At 43.3% G+C, this 18,141-nt stretch overlaps 1 protein-coding gene across 7 annotated transcripts in view; it reads left to right on the top strand.

Annotated features, from left to right (window-relative positions):
- Positions 1-18,141, top strand: part of dop1b (DOP1 leucine zipper like protein B) — a 139,550-nt gene that overhangs the window by 33,553 nt on the left and 87,856 nt on the right. For all 7 annotated transcript variants that reach the window (XM_043701243.1, XM_043701245.1, XM_043701238.1 and 4 more), the window contains 5 exons: positions 7,462-7,643; positions 9,502-9,672; positions 12,949-13,138; positions 13,953-14,051; positions 17,083-17,206. In XM_043701243.1, coding sequence (XP_043557178.1) covers positions 7,462-7,643; positions 9,502-9,672; positions 12,949-13,138; positions 13,953-14,051; positions 17,083-17,206 — 766 coding nt within the window. The remainder of the gene's footprint in view (positions 1-7,461; positions 7,644-9,501; positions 9,673-12,948; positions 13,139-13,952; positions 14,052-17,082; positions 17,207-18,141) is intronic.

Raw genomic sequence — 18,141 nt, 5'->3', positions numbered from 1 at the left:
TGAAAAAGTTGCCCCTTAGGTCCCTTTTTTAAATCATTGCCCCCTCACCCTAAATCTATGCCCTCTAGTTCTGGACTCCTTTTTTTTTCTCTTTCCTTCCCCCCCCCCCCGCGGAAAAAGACCTTCTTCTTTACCCTATCCTTGCCCCTCATGATTTTACAAACCTCTATCAGATCGCCCTTCAGCATCCGACAGTCCAGGGAAAACAGCCCCAGCCTGTTCAGCCTCTCCTTATCGCTCAAATCCTCCAACCCTGACAATCGGGGAGGCAATGGCCTACTGGTATTATCTATTGCTGGGCTGTTAACCCAGAGACTCCGGTAGTGTTCTGGGGACCCGGGTTCGAATCCTGCCATGGCAGATGGTGGGATTTGAATTCAATAAAAATCTGGAATCAAGAATCTGTGATGAATCCATTGTTGATTGTTGGGGGGGAAAAAAAACCATCTGGTTCACCAATGTCCATTAGGGAAGGAAACTGCTGACCTTACCTGGTCAGACCTACATGTGACTCCAGACCCACAGCAATGTGGTTGACTTTTAACTGCCCTCTGGGATGGGCAATAAATGCTGGCTAACCAGCGACGCCCTCATCCCGTGAATGAGAAAACAAAAACATCCTTGTAAGTCTTTTCTGAACCCTTTCAAGTTTTACAACATCCTTACTTTAGCAGGGAGATCAGAATTACACACAAGATTCCAAAAGTGGCCTAACCAATGTTCTATATAGTCACAACATGTTGTCTCAACTCCCAGCATCGATCCATGTGGCACACCACTGGTAATAGGCCTCCAGTCTGAAAAGCAACCCTCCTCCACCAGTCCATTTGAGTCAAGTCAAATTCTACTCCAGAAATTTATGGTGAAAAGTCTAGGACTGTGCTCTAGTGCAGGGCTGAGGTAATGGGGTCATGTTTTGTCTTGTATTGGAAGTAGATGATGTGCAGATCTGTGTCAAAGGACAAGGCAGGATTGTTTACAAAAATGGTTGGAAGGATTCAAATGTGCAATTCTTGGACAAGTGCCCATGGATTTGGGAGGTGACAGTCCATTTGATGATGATACTGAGGGGAGAGGCAGTTAAGGATGAGGTTGGGCAGTTGTGTTAATCTTTTGAGGAGAGGCAAATTAACAGGAGAGCGGTATCTCTGGAGAGAGCTATTGAGGATATTAGATAATGTAACAGCTCCGATGGTCACATGATTCTTAGGAATAAAGTCAAGTGTGTTTTGTGGATAGAATGAGCCTGGATCATACATGGAGGTTGGAGAAAAACTGGAGAATGATGGAATCTCCAGACTGAATCATTGGATTCCTGCACCACAAAGAGGCCATTCAGCCCATTCGGTCTGCATTGACCCTCCAAAGGACATTCCACCTGGACCCAGCCCTCTATCCTATCCCTGTAACCCCACATTTACCATGTGTAATCCACCTAGCCTCCACGTCCCTGGACACTGGGGATTATACTATGGCCAGTTCACCTGGCCTGCACATCTTTGGGCTGTGGGAAGAAACATGTACACCCAATGGAAACTCTTGTGCAGACGTGGTCAATGTGCATATGCCACAGTCACCGAAGGCTGGAATTGAACCCAGTTTCCTGGTGCTGTGAGGCAGCAATGCTAACCACAGTACCACGGTGAGGCAGCTGATTAGGTGATCATCTTGGTGAAGAAATCCATGAGTTTCCCAGATTGATTTGGACAGATTAAAACCCTACAGCCCGTCCAATGTGTCCCACACCATTAGATTCTCTACAGTGTGGGAACAGGCCCTTCGGCCTAACAAGTCCACACTGTCCCTCTGAAGAGAAACCCACCCAAACCCATTCCCCTACCCTATATTTACCCCTGACTAATGCACCTAACACTCTGGGCAATTTAGCATGGCCAATTCACCTGACCTGCACATCTTTGGATTGTGGGAGGAAACTGGAGCACTCGGACGAAACCCACGCAGACACAGGGAGAATGTGCAAACTCCACACAGACAGGCAGGAATCGAACCCAGGACCCTGGTGCTGAGAGGCAGCAGTGCTAACTGCTGAGCCACTCTGCCACCCCTAATTGTATTGCAACGTACACACTTCAGACCATGACATCTCCAGACAGGAATGGAAAACCTGGCTTCAAAGCCCTTGGGAAAGTTGAATTCAGGTGGCAAAAGAATCTGGGGAAGAAACCGTCTTTGGAAATTAAACTGGTCCAGGAGATTGCTCTGACTCTGAACCGTCCACAATATTTATCCTTTTTTATAGGAATCTAGAACCAAGTTCAGTTTTTTTCTGTGAAGGAATTCAGTGAATTCCTGACCACCACATGAGTTCCTGAGGGACGCGCTGCTCAATCTATTAACTGTTGACTTGGTTTGCAAACTTGATGCATTTTCAGTGACCCGAAACCTTCAGTGACTTATTACATGAATAAGACCCAAGTACGTGTCACACCTGCAATTGTCAATACCGCATCACCTGTTCACCAGGAACAAAGGTTGGCCATAAGTCACCATGTAGGTGTATTATGAAATCATTCTCCATCTGTTGAAACACCCCCTGAGCCTGGTGTTGTTCATCATGTATTTCCTGTTTGGCTCTGCTGAGTATGTGAACTCTGAAAAGGTCCTCCCAGATACAAGGTCTCTTCCTGCATTTCGGTGTAAATGCTAGCTGCAGCAGAATATCCAGTACCATCACTGTTTTAGAATGAAACTCGTTGTATAAGGCTTGGAGAGATCCAAGCAAAAGCAGCAGTGGTATATAATAGCATGGGGTGCACAACTGAAGTACAATTTCTGAGGCACTTCTATTAATTTGCTGTTTCTAGAAAGAGCCCTGGTATGCTGCATTTTCATTTCCTCTTTGGAGAGATTGTGTGGCTATCCATGTTGCTATTTTCCCAGTTTAAAAAAAATTGGAATTAAATATGAAAGCGATGGGTCCCCCTTTTTCTTGAGATTGACACTTTTTTAAAAATTTAGACTAGTTTCTAAATATCATCCTGAAATAAAGGCAAAACATATTGGCAGTGCTGGGTTTTTTTTCTCTCTCCCCTTTATTCTTTTGTGGGAGTATTTGCCCTGGCTGCGCCAGCATTTGTTCTCTCTCTCTCTCTCTCTTTGCGCTTGAGCTGAATGGCTTGAGAGGCCGCATCAAGGCAGTTAAAAGTCAACAATGTTATTGTGGATCTGTAATTCCCTTTAGGCCGGACCAGACTAGTATGGCCGATCTCCTTCCAAAAAAGACATTAGTTGACGGGATAGATTGTTACAATTTAAAACTATTTCATGTTCATCATTTGCGGAGACGAGTTTTGCATTAATTTCTAATTGAATTAAAATTTTACCAGCTTTTATGATATTTGAACCCTGCCCCCAAGAGCATTATCCTGGCCCCCTGTTTTGCTGTTCTGGAGCTCTAACCACTCTACAACAGTGTGGTCTGGTTTAGCTCAGATTGTTGGTTTGTGAAGTAGTGTGATGTCAGCAGCATGGGTTCAATTCCCACATCAGCTGAGGTTGCCATGAAGACTTCCTTCTCAACCTCTCTCCTTGCCTGAGGTGTGATGGCCTTCAGATTAACTTACCACCAGTCATCACTCTCTCATGAGAGAGCAGCCCTATTGTCTGGTTAGACTATTGCAACTTGACTTGACACTAGCATTTTTATAAAAGAGAGTTAAAAATTACATGACGCCAAGTTATACTCCAACAGGTTTATTTGGAAGTCTAAGCTTTCGGAATGCTGGTCCTTTGTCACATAGCTGGCTAGCTAACTATAGCCTAATATTGGGTGATTTTTATTAAACTTTGGCCACTCCAGTCCAACGCATCCTATGAAGAGAGAGTGGGTTAATGTTTCAGGTCGATGACCTTACATTAGAAATCCTGATGAAATGTCTTAGTGTTAAAGACCTTCAGATTTTTAGTCAGGAGTTAGCAATCTGAAAGATGGTTTCTGTCTCCACAGACACTGTCTGATCTGAACATTGCAAGTATTTTCTTTTTTTTTGCATTTTTTCCAATTTTCTTTTTCTTCCATTTTTCAAATCTGCAGTATTTTGCATTTGTATCCAGGAATGGTTTGAAAATTAGTCTGAATCCCCTTAAGGAAGCTTCGGAGTATTTTCAGAGGCTCATTAGCACATCCCGTTCTGAAAATAAATGATGTGAAGAAATTCTGTCTTGTTAACCCAACACTGTAGTGTTGTTTCCTACACTGCTCCGTGTGGTATGTGAGGCAGCCTGAGAGCTATTTGCACTGGGTGTTGGCCTGTCCCTCTGAGTGAATGTTAGTGTAGGGGCCCAAGATATCCTATGGCTGGCCCATACAGATCTTTCCTACTGATTTTCCCAGTTTCAGAATCCCACTGGGATGGATTTCACTGTCGTAATCCAAATGTATCTGTGAGCTGCTGTTCTTTGAAGTGATGTTGGTGATAATAAAAGATCAGTTTGGTTCACAATACATCATGTTTCATGATTTAACTGGAAAGCCATCTTGAGGAAAGAGCTGTTTCAGTGGGTAGAATTATTAAATTAATTTTCAGAAAGGACTATGAAGTTATTTTTGTGTAAATATGGAACCAAAATAACTGTCCATCATTTCTTCTCTGTATTCATCAGCTCTTCTCCTCCCTTTTATGTATTTGCTTTGTTTTAAAATGAAGCTGTCATTGTGAGTAGTACTGGGGATTTAAGGACCTGAAACATACTGGGACCAGGGGCCTGGCGAATTGCCTATCTATGGCAGTGGAGGGGCCTTTAAATTTAAATAGTAGGGTGGAAGCATTGAGTTGCATGGAAAACTGTACAGAAGGTTGAAGGGAAGCTGGGGGTGCTCCGAAGAGGTTATTAGTTTCCAGGACAATTAATTGGATAGTGTATGAGAGAGGTCAAGAATATAACTTCAGGCACAGCAGATCAGGGGGCAACATAATGAGAAGGTGGGCACCCAACACAGGTCTGGCTGTGTTATACTTAAATATATGCAGTACACGAAATAAGGTAAATGAGCTTGGAGCACAGATTTGGAATATTCTGAATCAGTGGTGCTGGAAGAGCACAGCAATTCGGGCAGCATCCAATGAGCAGCAAAATCGACGTTTCGGGCAAAAGCCCTTCATCAGGAATAAAAAGGGCTTTTGCCCAAAACGTCGATTTTGCTGCTCGTTGGATGCTGCCTGAATTGCTGTGCTCTTCCAGCACCCCTAATCCAGAATCTGGTTTCCAGCATCTGCAGTTATTGTTTTTACCTCTCAGATTTGGAATAGGTAGGTACAGTATTGTTGGTACTGTGGCTGGAAGGGGATCGGGGCTGGGAACCAATTATCCAAGGATCCATTCACCTATTGAAAAGACAGGCAGATGGGCAGAAGGGATGAGGTTGCCTTGTAGAATTGAATTGATAACAAGTGATATAGAATTGGTAAGTGTAGAATCTGTGTGGGTGGAGTTGAGCTACAAAAGCAAATGTGAGTTGTATACAGGCTACTTAGCAGTCAAGTTGTGGGGAAGAATATTAATTGGGAGATACAAAAGACGTGTAAGAAATAATTAATAGTCTTTATTGCCACGTGCTTGAATGAGTATAGTAAAGAGTCTGTCATACTTTGTGTTGTTATGGAATTGTAGAGAAAAAAAAACTAGTCTAGCATGGGAATACAGTGTTTTAAAAATCCAGAATGAGAATAAAATGTATCTTCACCATACTCCAAGTTTTATAGTCCCCTTTTTTTTTTCTCGAGTTTGTGCCCACTGGACTTCAGAACACGAGGCCTACCCTCTGCCCTGGACTCTCCTCTAGGCCTCGCTTGCTCCTCCACCCCCAGCCACTCTGGCCCTCAACTAGCCCCCTTCCCTGCTCCAGCCTGCAACTCTCCCCGCTCTGCCCTGTGACTTGCCTCCTTAGTTTAGGAAGTTAAAAGTTGGGGAGGAAGTGAGGAAAGAAAATCTACTGCAAGGAGGAGAAAAGGAAGGTACTAATATATTAGTTATGGGGCACTTCAGTGTGGAGCTGGACTTGGGAAAATTGGTTTGGATCCTGAAAAAAATGAATTCTGAGAATGCCTATGAGATGGTTCTCTTTATTTGGAGCAACTTGTGGTAGAGCCCACTAGGGAGCAGGCAATTCTGGATTTGGTGATGCGTAATGAGGCAGATTTGATTAGGGAGCTTAAGGTGAAAGAACACCTTGGGAGCAGTGACCATAATATGAAAGAATTCAGCCTGCACTTTGAGGGGGAGAAGATTGAGTCAAGACAGGAGGGCAGAGCTGGCCAGGGTTGATTGGAAGGGAGCCTAGCAGGGAACATGGTAGAACAGTATTGGCAGGAGTTTCTGGGAGTAATGAGGGAGACAGAGCAAAAATTCACCTTAACTAAGGGAATACGGGCACAGCATAATAGATCATTGGGAAGCCAAAGGGTTGTGAAGGTTGGACTGAATCTGTACTTTGTATCAGTTTTCACAGTGGATGACACCAGCTGCATACCAGAATTTTAAGAGTCAGGGAGCAGAGGCCAGTGTAGTAGCCATCGTGAGGGAGAAGGTGCTGGGACAGCTGAAAGGTCTGAAGGTGCATGAACCACTGGAGCAGGGGGACTAGACCAAGGCTTTTGAAAGAGATAACTGATGAGTTTGTGGAGGCATGACTAGAGTCAGCGTCCCAGAGGACTGGAAAATGATTAATATAACAATGATGTTTAAGAAGGGAGGGAGACAGAAGGCAGGAAATTATAGGCTGGTTAGCCTGACCTCAGTCCTTGGTAAAATTAGAGTCTTACATTTGGAATTGTTTGAAAAGGTAATGAACAAGTTAGCCGGAGCATCAGTGGCCGTACTCTATTCTGATTCCTCGAAGGCTTTTGACTACGTGCCACACAGAGACTGCTAAATAAAATAAGAGCTCATGGTGTTGGAGCAGGTACTGGCATGGTTAGAGGATTGGCAGAGAGTATTGATAAGGAGTCTCTTTCAGGATGGTAGCCAGTGAATTCCATAAGGATCAGTGTTGGAGCACACCTATCTCATAGAAACGGAGAGACCTGGATATAGTGCTTGTGGGGATGATGTTTCCACTCGGGAGAGATGAGGACCTGAGGGCACAGCTTCAGAATGAAGGAATGACACTTCAGACCTAAGATGACAAATTTCTTGAGGCAGAGGGTGGTTTCATCTGTAGAACTCATTGCCACAGAATGTCATGGAGACCAAACGATTGACTCTATTTAAGACAGAGATTCTTGATGGGGAGAAAGTAGGAGAATAGGGTTGTGAAACATATCAACCACGATTGAATGGTGGAGCAGATTTGATGGGCTGAATGGCTTCCTTCTGCCCATATATCTTACGGTCTTGTATGAGTTGTTGACCTGTAGTTTGCATTTGTGATCCAGTAATTTGCTCTTGAGAGAAAAAAAAAGCAGTTTTAAGTGTTGCCTTTTTAATCTTCTCTTTCTGCAGGCACTCCAGAGCAATTTGAAGTATTCCCTCCTGCCAAAAAGGCTGATCATTGGCAAAAGGCTTGCTCAATGCTTACATCCAGCACTTCCCATTGGTGTCCACCTGAAAGCACTAGAAACCTATGAAGTTATATTTAAAATAATTGGAACCAAATGGCTGGCGAAGGACTTATTCTTTTACAGGTGCAGTGAATAAGGACTTGTCTGGAATGGAGTGGTTTTTAAAAATTCAGTTCATTATGATCTATTCAGCAGATTGTTGGTTGAACATTTATTATGTATTGATGTTTAACACTGCTCTCTGTAGATTATAGGAATAGAAATTTTATTTACACTTGTTGTTAGGGCACTACCACTTTAATCATCTCAGCTCCAAAATATCTCTAAGTGTTTCTCAGGGTAGTGACCTTGGCCGAACCAGCTTAACTGCTTCATTAATGACCTTCCCTCATCATAAAATTGGAAGTGGGGATACTCTCTGCTGATTGCGCAATGTTCACTCTTCAGAATTCCACTGAATGCGTTCTGAGGAAGGGTCCCTGGACCTGAAAAGAAACCTCTGATTTCCCTCCACAGATGCTGCCAGACCTGCTGAGTATTTTTCCAGCAATTTCTGTTTTGTTTCAAAATATCTAACCACATCCCTTTGACATTTGATGACATTCGCACACTGAATCCCCCACTAGCATGGGGGGGGATTACCATTGACAAGAAACTGAATGAACGAAATCTAAGTGCTGTAGTTAGAATGGTAGGCCAAGGCTAGGAATCCTGTGGAGAACAGCTCTCCTGACTCCCCAGTGCCTGTTTGTCATCTACAGGATACAAGTCAGAAGAATAATGAAACACTTTGCACTGGACTAGATGAGTGCAGTTTGACACCAGTCAGGACAAAGCAGTGCACTTGATTGGAACCCCATCCACAGGCCGGCTACTTGCGGAGCGTTTCAGAGAACACCTCTGGGACACCCGGACCAACCAACCCAACCCCCTGTGGCTCAACACTTCAATTCCCCTTCCCACTCCACCAAGGACATGCAGGTCCTTGGATTCCTCCATCGCCAGACCATGGCAACACGTTGGAGGAAGAGCGCCTCCTCTTCTGCCTGGGAACCCTCCAACCACAAGGGATGAACTCAGATTTCTCCAGTTTCCTCATTTCCCCTCCCCCCACCTTGTCTCAGTCAAATCCATCGAATTCAGCACCGCCTTCCTAACCTGCAATCTTCTTCCTGACCTCTCTGCCCCCACCCCAGTCTGACCTATCACCCTCACCTTGACCTCTTTCCACCTATCACATTCCCGAAGCCCGTCCCCCAAGTCCCTCCTCCCTACCTTTTATCTTGGCCTGCTGGACAAACTTTCCTCGTTCCTGAAGAAGGGCTTATGCCCGAAACGTCGATTCTCCTGTTCCCTGGATGCTGCCTGACCTGCGCTTTTCCAGCAACACATTTTCAACCCCATCCACCACGTTGAACATTCATTCCCTTCTGCACATTGGTAGCAGCATGTACTATCTACAAGAGGCACTGCAGCTACTCATCAAAGTTCTTTGGACAGGATCTTCCAAACCCATGACCTCTGCTGCACTTGTCCTTCTTGCTAATTTATCCAAGAGGTTGCCAAATTGACAAGCTCCCCTGAAAGCCACATACCATCCTGATCGAAGAGACTGATATAATTCCACTGTCACCAGGTCAAAATCTGGAACTCCCAGTAGCACAGTCAGTTTTATAAGGAACAATCCAGTGAGTGCAGTTGTTCAAAAAGACAACTCGCTAGTATCCTGCTCAGGATGATTAGACATGGCCAATTAAGGCTGGCCCAGCCAGTGATTCTGATGGTCCCTGAGCAAAAACAAACAACTTTGTGTAAACAATGCTTTATCAACATGTTACTTTGTGAACACAGGAGCACTGTACATACAGAATGTATTTCTACCAGATGTTTATTCCTTTTCTGTGTTTATTCATTGTTAAACTTTGCTGAGCTATTCATCACTGAAGTTAATTATGTTTTTGTTCTTTTATTATTCTTGTAGCTCGGGCCTGTTTCCCTTGCTAGGCAATGCAGCTATGTCTGTGAAACCAGTGTTACTTGGGCTGTATGAGAAATACTACCTCCCATTACACAAGTCCTTGAATCCCAGCCTGCAAGCATTCATCACAGGGCTGCTACCAGGGCTGGAAGAGGGATCAGAGATTTATGAGAGGTAACGCTGGAGAACTGTTGATGAAATCCAATTTTGATCACATTTTATTTCTTGCTTCTGGAAAAGGATTATATTGGCTTGAGCTGCCTTTCAACTTTATGCATCCGATTTCAAAAAATAGTTGGCTAGTGATGCACAGATTTTGCCGGAACAACATTTTCACCCGGTTATACCACAATTGACTACATACATACGTTCTGATTGGACTAACTTTTAATAATAAAAATGCAGCCACTTCCATTTTGAACGCGTTCAAACTGTTATCAAGTAGCTCTTCAGTTGGTTCATTGTAACAGTCGACTGCGAAATGAGTTCAAGCATTCTTGCCCAGTTTCCTAACAGCAAGCTGAGGGAGCACAGCATGAGGCTACACTTGACCCAATTGGATTAAGGATTGGATGGAGGCAGTGAGGATGGTTTGAGAGAAATGGACAACACTCAGCAGTGTAATGTTTTCCAAATATCACCATGTGCCAATGGTCAGCATTTACAGGATGGTAGCTGTGTTTTGGGCACAACATTGATAGTCCTTACCCACGCCATCTTGTGATCTACATCTTGCATACCTCCAGCCTGCAGTGTAAGTCTTCACATTTCTTTGGATTTGCTGCCCTGGGAGAGCATGAGGAAATTTTGGAGGTTGGCGGTTAAATGAGAAAAGCCACCGATGGCAGCTTTTACTGCCTGCCACTGTTGCTAGATGAGGGGCACCATTCACTAATTAATGACATTGTGTGGTTTATATTCATTCTACTTGTAGCTGGAAAATCATGGAATCCCTGTAGAGTGGAAGAAGGCTATTTGGCTCAAGTCCACACAAACCACCCCCCTATAATCCTGCATTCTTCTCGGCTAATCCAGCAAGCCTGCACATCCCTGAACACGTTTGGGTAATTTAGCATGGCCAATCCACCTAACCTGCACATCTTTGTGACTGTGGGAGGAAACCGGAGAAACCCACACAGACACAAACTCCACAGTCATCCAAGGCTGGAATCGAACCTGGGTCACTTGGCGCTGTGAGGTAGCAGCGGTAACCACTGAGCTATCGTGTCACCCTATGACTCTGTTCTTTTCTGATCACTCCTTCTCTAAGACCAAATAAAGATGAGAAGTAATCAGTCATTTAAATAAAAATTAGAAACTTCAGTGCCAAGAGCAAAATACTGTAATGATGGACACCTGAAAAAAACCTCAAGCATTTTGAATATTCAGTGAGTCAGGCCACCTCTTTAGATTGGGGGGAGTATCATTGAAACTTAGAGAATATTCAGAGGCCTGGATAGAGTGGACATGGAGAAGATGTTTCCAATAGCAGAAGAGACGAGGACTTAGAATCTTGGTATAATTTGAGCACAGATAAATGCATAGCAGAAAATTGCTTCAAAAATTTGGACTTCTCAAGCAAGTTCATCACTATTCCTGAGTTAGAGATGATGTCAAGCTGCTAAGTAAATACACTACCATTTACAAACTACATTGACTGCCATATGACCGATCCAACTACTGGGAAATACCACTGTGTGTAAAACTGAGAAGTATTCCAATTTCCAAATAATTTTTATTTACTATCAAGCCTCCTTAGAAAGGGTGACATCTAGTAACCCCTCAGGTCGTATTTCTTAAATGTGTTCCTGTGGGTTTCATGTAGGTTATCTCTTTGTGATATCCAGTTTCTCTCAAGTAATGTCACGAAACAAAGGAATGGACCCATCACCCAGTTTCCCTGTTCATTATCTCATTAGAATTGTTGTCAAACAAAACCAGTTTAATTCCACACACCGCCAGATGCAGAGCCAGTCCTGTGCAGTGAGTCACATGAAGTTGATCACTGATCATTGTACCCTGACCCTGCATCAATGATCTAGAAGGATCAATGAAAATATCTAGTCCCTGTACCGATGGCTGAGTTGATAGTAATTTAACTTCACAGCTCTGGGAACACTGATACTTGGTTGTGATGCTGCACCATATTTTATTATGAGGGATGTGAATAGGAAGGCACTTCTTCCATTAGCAGAGGGGTCAATAACCAAAGAGATAGGCTCCCATCTCTTAGATTAGGTCGAAGAGGACAGTTGAGATTTTACTTTCGCCCAGTGGTGGCGGGAATCTGAGATCACTGTCTGAAAATGTGGCTAAATCAGGAACTCTCTCAATGTTTAATCAGCATTCTGATATTCACCTTACACTCCCATTTCCTTCATAGCTATTTCAGACTCGGACAGCACAGAAACAGGCCGTTTGGCCCAACTCGTAATGCTGACCAGGTTTCCTCAATGGAACGAGTCCCACTTATCTGTGTTTGTCCTATATACCTCTCAACTTTTCCTATCCATGTACCTGACCAAATGACTCTCACATATTGTAATTGTACTCCTCTCTCCCACGTCCTCTGGAAGCTCGTTCCATACACTCACCACCCTCTGTATGAAAAAGTTGCCCCTTAGGTCCCTTTTAAATCTTTCCCCCCCTCACCTTAAACTGACTCCCTCTAGTTTTGGACCCTCTTAGCTATTCACCTTAGCTATGCCCATCATAATTTTATAAACCTCTCGAAGGTCACCCCTGAGCCTTCTATGCTCGAGGGGGAAAAAAGTTCCAGTCTATCCAGCCTCTCCTTGTAACTCAAATTTTCCAGTCTTGGTAACATCCTTAAATCTTTGCCCCCTTTCTAGTTTAATAACATTCCTATACCGGGGAGACCAGAATTGTACAGTTTTCCAAATGTGCTCTTAACACTGTCTTGTACTTTCGCAACATGACGTCCCAACACCTATACTCCATGTATTGACCAATGAAGGCAAATGTGCCAAATACTGCCTTCACCACCCTGTCTACCTGTGCCACCACTTTAAAGAAACTGTGTTCCTGAGCCCCAAGGTCTCTTTGTTCATTAAAACTCCTCAAGGCCTTACCATTAACTGTATATGTCCTGCCCTGGTTTGCCTTGCCAAAATGCAACACTTTGGATTTATCTGAATTAAATTCCATCTGCCACTCCTCCGCCCACTGAGCTGCAAAATGCAGTCAGCTCTTTATTGACTGTGTGCAGAGATGATGGGCCGAGTGACCACATATATTGAGGTTCAATGGTGAAAATTGTGGAGAATTTGTCAGCTGTCCTTCCTGCCTGATATAGCCATCTGGCCCAAAATATAAAGTTAGAATATAAAAAAAAAGTCACTGCCTTGGAATGAGAGTGGCATTGATATTTTAATTTGTTGAAGTTGCATGTTTTAAGCAGTTTGTTTTCCTCTTTTTTTCTCTCTGAAGAACGGACGTCTTGCTTCAGAAATTAATGCTGGTGGTCGGCCAGGAGGTTTTCTATGGAGCCCTGTGGGGCAGTGTCATAGTCAGCCCTTCGATACGTCTCCCGGCCTCGCTGTTTGTTGTCAATCATATTAATCGATCTTTGAGCAGGAGAGAGCAGAAGTACATGTTTGGCAAAGACCCTCACCTTGCGGTAAGTCTGCAGCTGCAGTCTAGTTCTTGGGGATTTTTTTCCTGGTTTTGACTCACTGGCTTCTTTTGGCTGTTGCCTTCCTCATGAGGAAAGGTATCTGAGTGGGCTCAGTTGAAGTTAACCTGAATTGGCACTAACCAATAATGCTGAAGCTGGGATAGCTATATCAACACTGCACCGAACTGGAAATTAATGGAACAAAATCTGGGCAGCTATTGTAGAAGTGATTGGATTCTGAAGACAAAAATCAACCTCTGGGCCTTTGCTGATTTTTAGCTTCTGAAGGGTACAGTCCCAATTATAAGCAATATCTACCTGTATGAAATATCCGAAAAGACACTGAGAAAGCATGACAATGGCACCCTCTCAGTGCCAAAGACCAAGTTCAGTTCTATCCTTGTGTGACTGTCTGTGTGGAGTTTGTACCTTTTTTCCCTGTGTCTGCATGGGTTTCCTCCAGGTTCCTTGGTTCTGTCCCACAGTGCAAAGATGTGCAGGCTTGGTGGATTGGTCATGGGAGATAGCGAGTTACAGGGATAATGTGGATGGGATGCTCTTCGGATGATTGGTGTGGACTCGATGGACCAAATGGCCTGCTTCCATGTTGTAGGGATTCTACAATTCTATGGGAAGTGGACAAATGTAGCGGTAGTAAAAATGGTGCTGTGAGTGACCTTGGGCATGACATATTAACTGCTCCTCAATCTATATTGTTGAGCATTTCCAGCATTTTGTTCCTATTTCAGATTTCCAGCATTTGCAGTACCTGGCCTTTTGTGTTGAGAATTCACTCTAGTTTATATTTGTTTTCTAGGTAAAAGCATTGTGTGCCTCAGTGCAAGATTCCAATGTTCTTGTACAGCGCAACACTTTAGAAATTCTCTTCTACTTTTTCCCTTTCTGCTCGTGCCTGGTGAGTATTTAGCATTTTTATTTTAAAATCTGTTAAATGCTCATTGCAGTAGTTAGCTGGGATTTTTCCCCAAGAATTCTAAAGCAGAATAATTTACAAGCTACAGGTGCTGTGCTTCACAAGAGAAGTGATTTTGGCAACTTCATGATGCTGTGGAATGCAATCTACTACTTCAATAATATTAGCTGGTGGTAAATGGTTGATAACATCAGTAGTATATTGGAGTGAGAATTGGCTAATAGATAGGAAGCATTGAGTGGGAATCGAGGGTTACTTTTCTGGTTGACAACCTGTAACCAGTGGGATCAGTGGGAGTGCAACTTAGAAGAAGGGCTACAGGGAAAACACAGGAAAGTAGACTTGAAGATTGTCGGCTCAGCCATGACCCTACTGAATGGAGGAGCAGGCACAACAGGTGGAATTGCCTACTCCTGCCACTTTTTTTATGTTGCAAACTCAAATTTCCCATTCTGAAATGCTACTTCAGAAATGTGCCTGTAATATCGGTTGACCATAGAGTCATAGAGATGTACAGCACGGAAACAGACCCTTCGGTCCAACCCGTCCATGCCGACCAAATATCCCAACCCAATCTAGTCCCATCTGCCAGTGCCTGGCCCATATCCCTCCAAACCCTTCCTATTCATATACCCATCCAAATGCCACTTAAATGTTGCAATTGTACCAGCCTCCACCACATCCTCTGGCAGCTCATGCCATACACGTACCATCCTCTGCGTGAAAAGGTTGCCCCTTAGGTCCCTTTTATATCTTTCCCCTCTCACCCTAAACCTATGCCCTCTAGTTCTGGACTCCCCGACTCCAGGGAAAAGACTCCCCCACACCCCCCCATGATTTTATAAACCTCTATAAGGTCACCCCTCAGCCTCCGACGCTCCAGGGAAAACAGCCCCAGCCTATTCAACCTCTCCCTATAGCTCAGATCCTCCAACCCTGGCAACATCCTTGTAAATCATTTCTGAACCCTTTCAAATTTCACAACATCTTTCTGATGGGAAGGAAACCAGAATTGCACGCAATATTTCAACAGTGGCCTAACCCATGTTCAGCCGCTACATGACCTCCCAACTCCTGTACTCAATACTCTGACCAATAAAGGAAAACATACCAAACACCACCTTCACTAGGAGAAAGTGAGGACTGCAGATGCTGGAGATCAGAGCTGAAAAATGTGTTGCTGGAAAAGTGCAGCAGGTCAGGCAGCATCCAAGGAGCAGGAGAATCAACGTTTTGGGCATGAGCCCTTCTTCGATTCCCCTGCTCCTTGGATGCTGCCTGACCTGCTGCACTTTTTCAGCACCTTCTTCGCTATCCTATCTACCTTTGACTCCACTTTCAAGGAGCTATGAACTTGCATTCCAAGGTCTGTTTGTTCAGCAGCACTCCCTAGGACCTTACCATTTAAGGGTATAAGTCCTGCGAAGATTTGCTTTCCCAAAATGCAGCACCTCGCATTTATCTGAATTAAACTCCATCTGCCACTTCTCAGCCCATTGGCCCATCTGGTCCTGATTCTGTTGTAATCTGAGGTAACCCTCTTCGCTGTCCACTACACCTCCAATTTTGGTGCCATCTGCAAACTTACTAACTGTACCTCTTATGCTCGCATCCAAATCATTTATGTAAATGACAGTCCTATATAATGTTGTCCACTCGATCCTGAAACCTGAATTTAAATGTAGATGAGCTTTATGCCTAAGTATTTGATGACCATAATGCTGGGTGACGACTTGGCTAGTGAATTTGTGGAATTGTCTAATATGTAGGCACATCAAAACACATTGCATTCTTACTTTTGTTAGACATATAAATGGACACAAAATAACAGCAAGTTTGCTTAGGTGGTTTGATATAATTTCTAAATTGTATGTGTCTAAAACATTTGGGTTTTGGGGTATCGCCATGGAGATAGTTTTAGATATCAGCCTGTTCAGGCAACTTATGACACACCTCTGAGGCAGATGGGAGTTGAACTCTAGCCTTCTGACTACTACTTCCCTATAAGAACCTCCTTAAAGTTAGATTTATGTTCTCCTCAACTGGCAATGATTTTACAATTAGTAACCTTTGGGCTAAAATATAAATTGCTCTTAATATCATATTTGCTTTTCTTAAAATTGAGCATTATCAAGGCTGACTTTCGAGTGCAGTGCTGCGCTGTCAAAGGTAACATCTCAGATGAGAAATGAAATGAGCTCCATCTGCCTACAGGATTGGATGTGAAAGACCCCGTGCCGTTATTCTGAAGAATAACAATGAATCTATTCTTGGTAGTCTGGCCAATATTCATCCCTCAAACAGCATTTTAAAGAGTTATTATAACATTGCTGTTTGTGGGGATTTGCGGAGTGTTAATTGACAGCTGTGTTACAACACTTGAAATAGTGTTTCCTGTTCAAGTTCCAAAATGCTTCATTGGCTGTTAAGCATTTGGAGACAGCTGGTAGTCTTGAAAAGTGCTAGAGAAATGTGAGTCTTTGAATTGAAAAATTCCTTGAAGGCAAATCTTGACAATTGCTGTTTACTTGCCTCAGTTGATTGTGCAATCACTTTATGGTGTAAGAACTTGTGGTTCTGGTTCCAACATGGATTTGGTGCAACCTTTCAGATGAGGCTCTGGTGCTTTTTCAGATGGACATAAAACATCCTGGAGCACTCTCATCAACATTCCTCTGTTAACCAGTGCAATCAAAACAAAAGTCATTTAGTCATTTCTTGAATTCAACTACTTGGGGCTTGTGGGATTAATTTAGTACAGATTAGTTGCATATCTGCTTAATTTCTGAAGGATTATCTGAATTAGGAAGCACTTTAGAATGTTCAGAGGGTAAAATGTGCTGTCTAAGTTCAGCTCACTTGTTTGTAATCAACGGTAAAATTTTTAAGAGCCTCATAATTATGAATAACAATGTTTTGCAAATACCACAATAAAGTGGTTTCTGACTGACACTCAGCATTCTTTTTTTATACAGACATTTGCAATTGATGGTTATGTTTCTTTTTCTGCAAGGATCCCAATACTTGTGTCATCCCAATGGTGAGGAGAGACATGGTGCTTGTTCTGTCTGCTGCACTCCACACTGTACTGAGAAGAGACATGTCCTTGAATAGACGTCTGTATGCGTGGCTCTTGGGTATGTTTGCTGACAAAAAGAAACTTGAAAGTTAAATCCAGGATTTATGTGTTGGGTTACCTGGGTTTCCAGATTCCTAATTCAGTAATAATACCACAAGACCATCACCCAGTTAAGTGGTCATTAAGTACTATGGTTGCTAAGTTGTTTCTTCTGACAAGTCAAGTCAAAGAATAACATTGGAAAAGACTTGAAAGCAAGAAAGATGTATGAGCTCTTGGCTACCTTCCAAAGTACCGAATTTGTCCCATAGCCCTGAGTTTGGTTCTCCAGCCATCCTGGGGCCTGACTGTTTATTCTTGTTAAATGTATGGGTTTCTGGAAAGGTGAATGGTTTCCAACTGTGTATTCCAATCATTTCCACTTTTGTTTATTTAAACAGAGATTTCTGAGCTTCGTGATGATGTCAAGGTTATAGGATTTATCAGTGTGTTATAAACCGTGGAGGTCGGTTACCTCTGTTGGCAGGAAGCCTGGTTTGCAATGTAGAGTGAAGCCAACAATGTGGGTGGTAATGCACTGACTGAGGTAACCATGAAGGACCCCCTTCTTTCAGCCTGTTATGGGGCAACCCACAGGTTAAACTACCACCAGTTGCGTTTCTTTCTGTTTCCTCTTTCTCTTTTTTTTTCTTCTTTTTTCTCTTTTTCCCTTTTCTTTTCTTTTTTTCCTCTTTTTTTTTCCCATTTTTCTTTCTTTTTTTTTTTCCCTTTTTTTTCCTCTTCCTCTTTTTTTTCTCTCTTCCCTCTCCGCTCGCGCTCTCTGCCCTATGGTCTAGGAGGATGTTAGCAACTTGACTGAATTAGAGAGGGCATTAAGAGCAATGTGTTGTAATGAGGAAAACAGGATCTTTACACTGAGCTAGTGGACAATCCCTCTGGAAAGTGGGGTGGGCCTCTTTAGCTGACTAGCTGAGCTGCCACACTCAGCCACGT

The sequence above is a fragment of the Chiloscyllium plagiosum genome, chromosome 12 (assembly GCF_004010195.1).
Source record: "Chiloscyllium plagiosum isolate BGI_BamShark_2017 chromosome 12, ASM401019v2, whole genome shotgun sequence".
Classification (NCBI taxonomy): domain Eukaryota; kingdom Metazoa; phylum Chordata; class Chondrichthyes; order Orectolobiformes; family Hemiscylliidae; genus Chiloscyllium; species Chiloscyllium plagiosum.
This window is presented reverse-complemented; position numbering and strand designations above follow the sequence as displayed.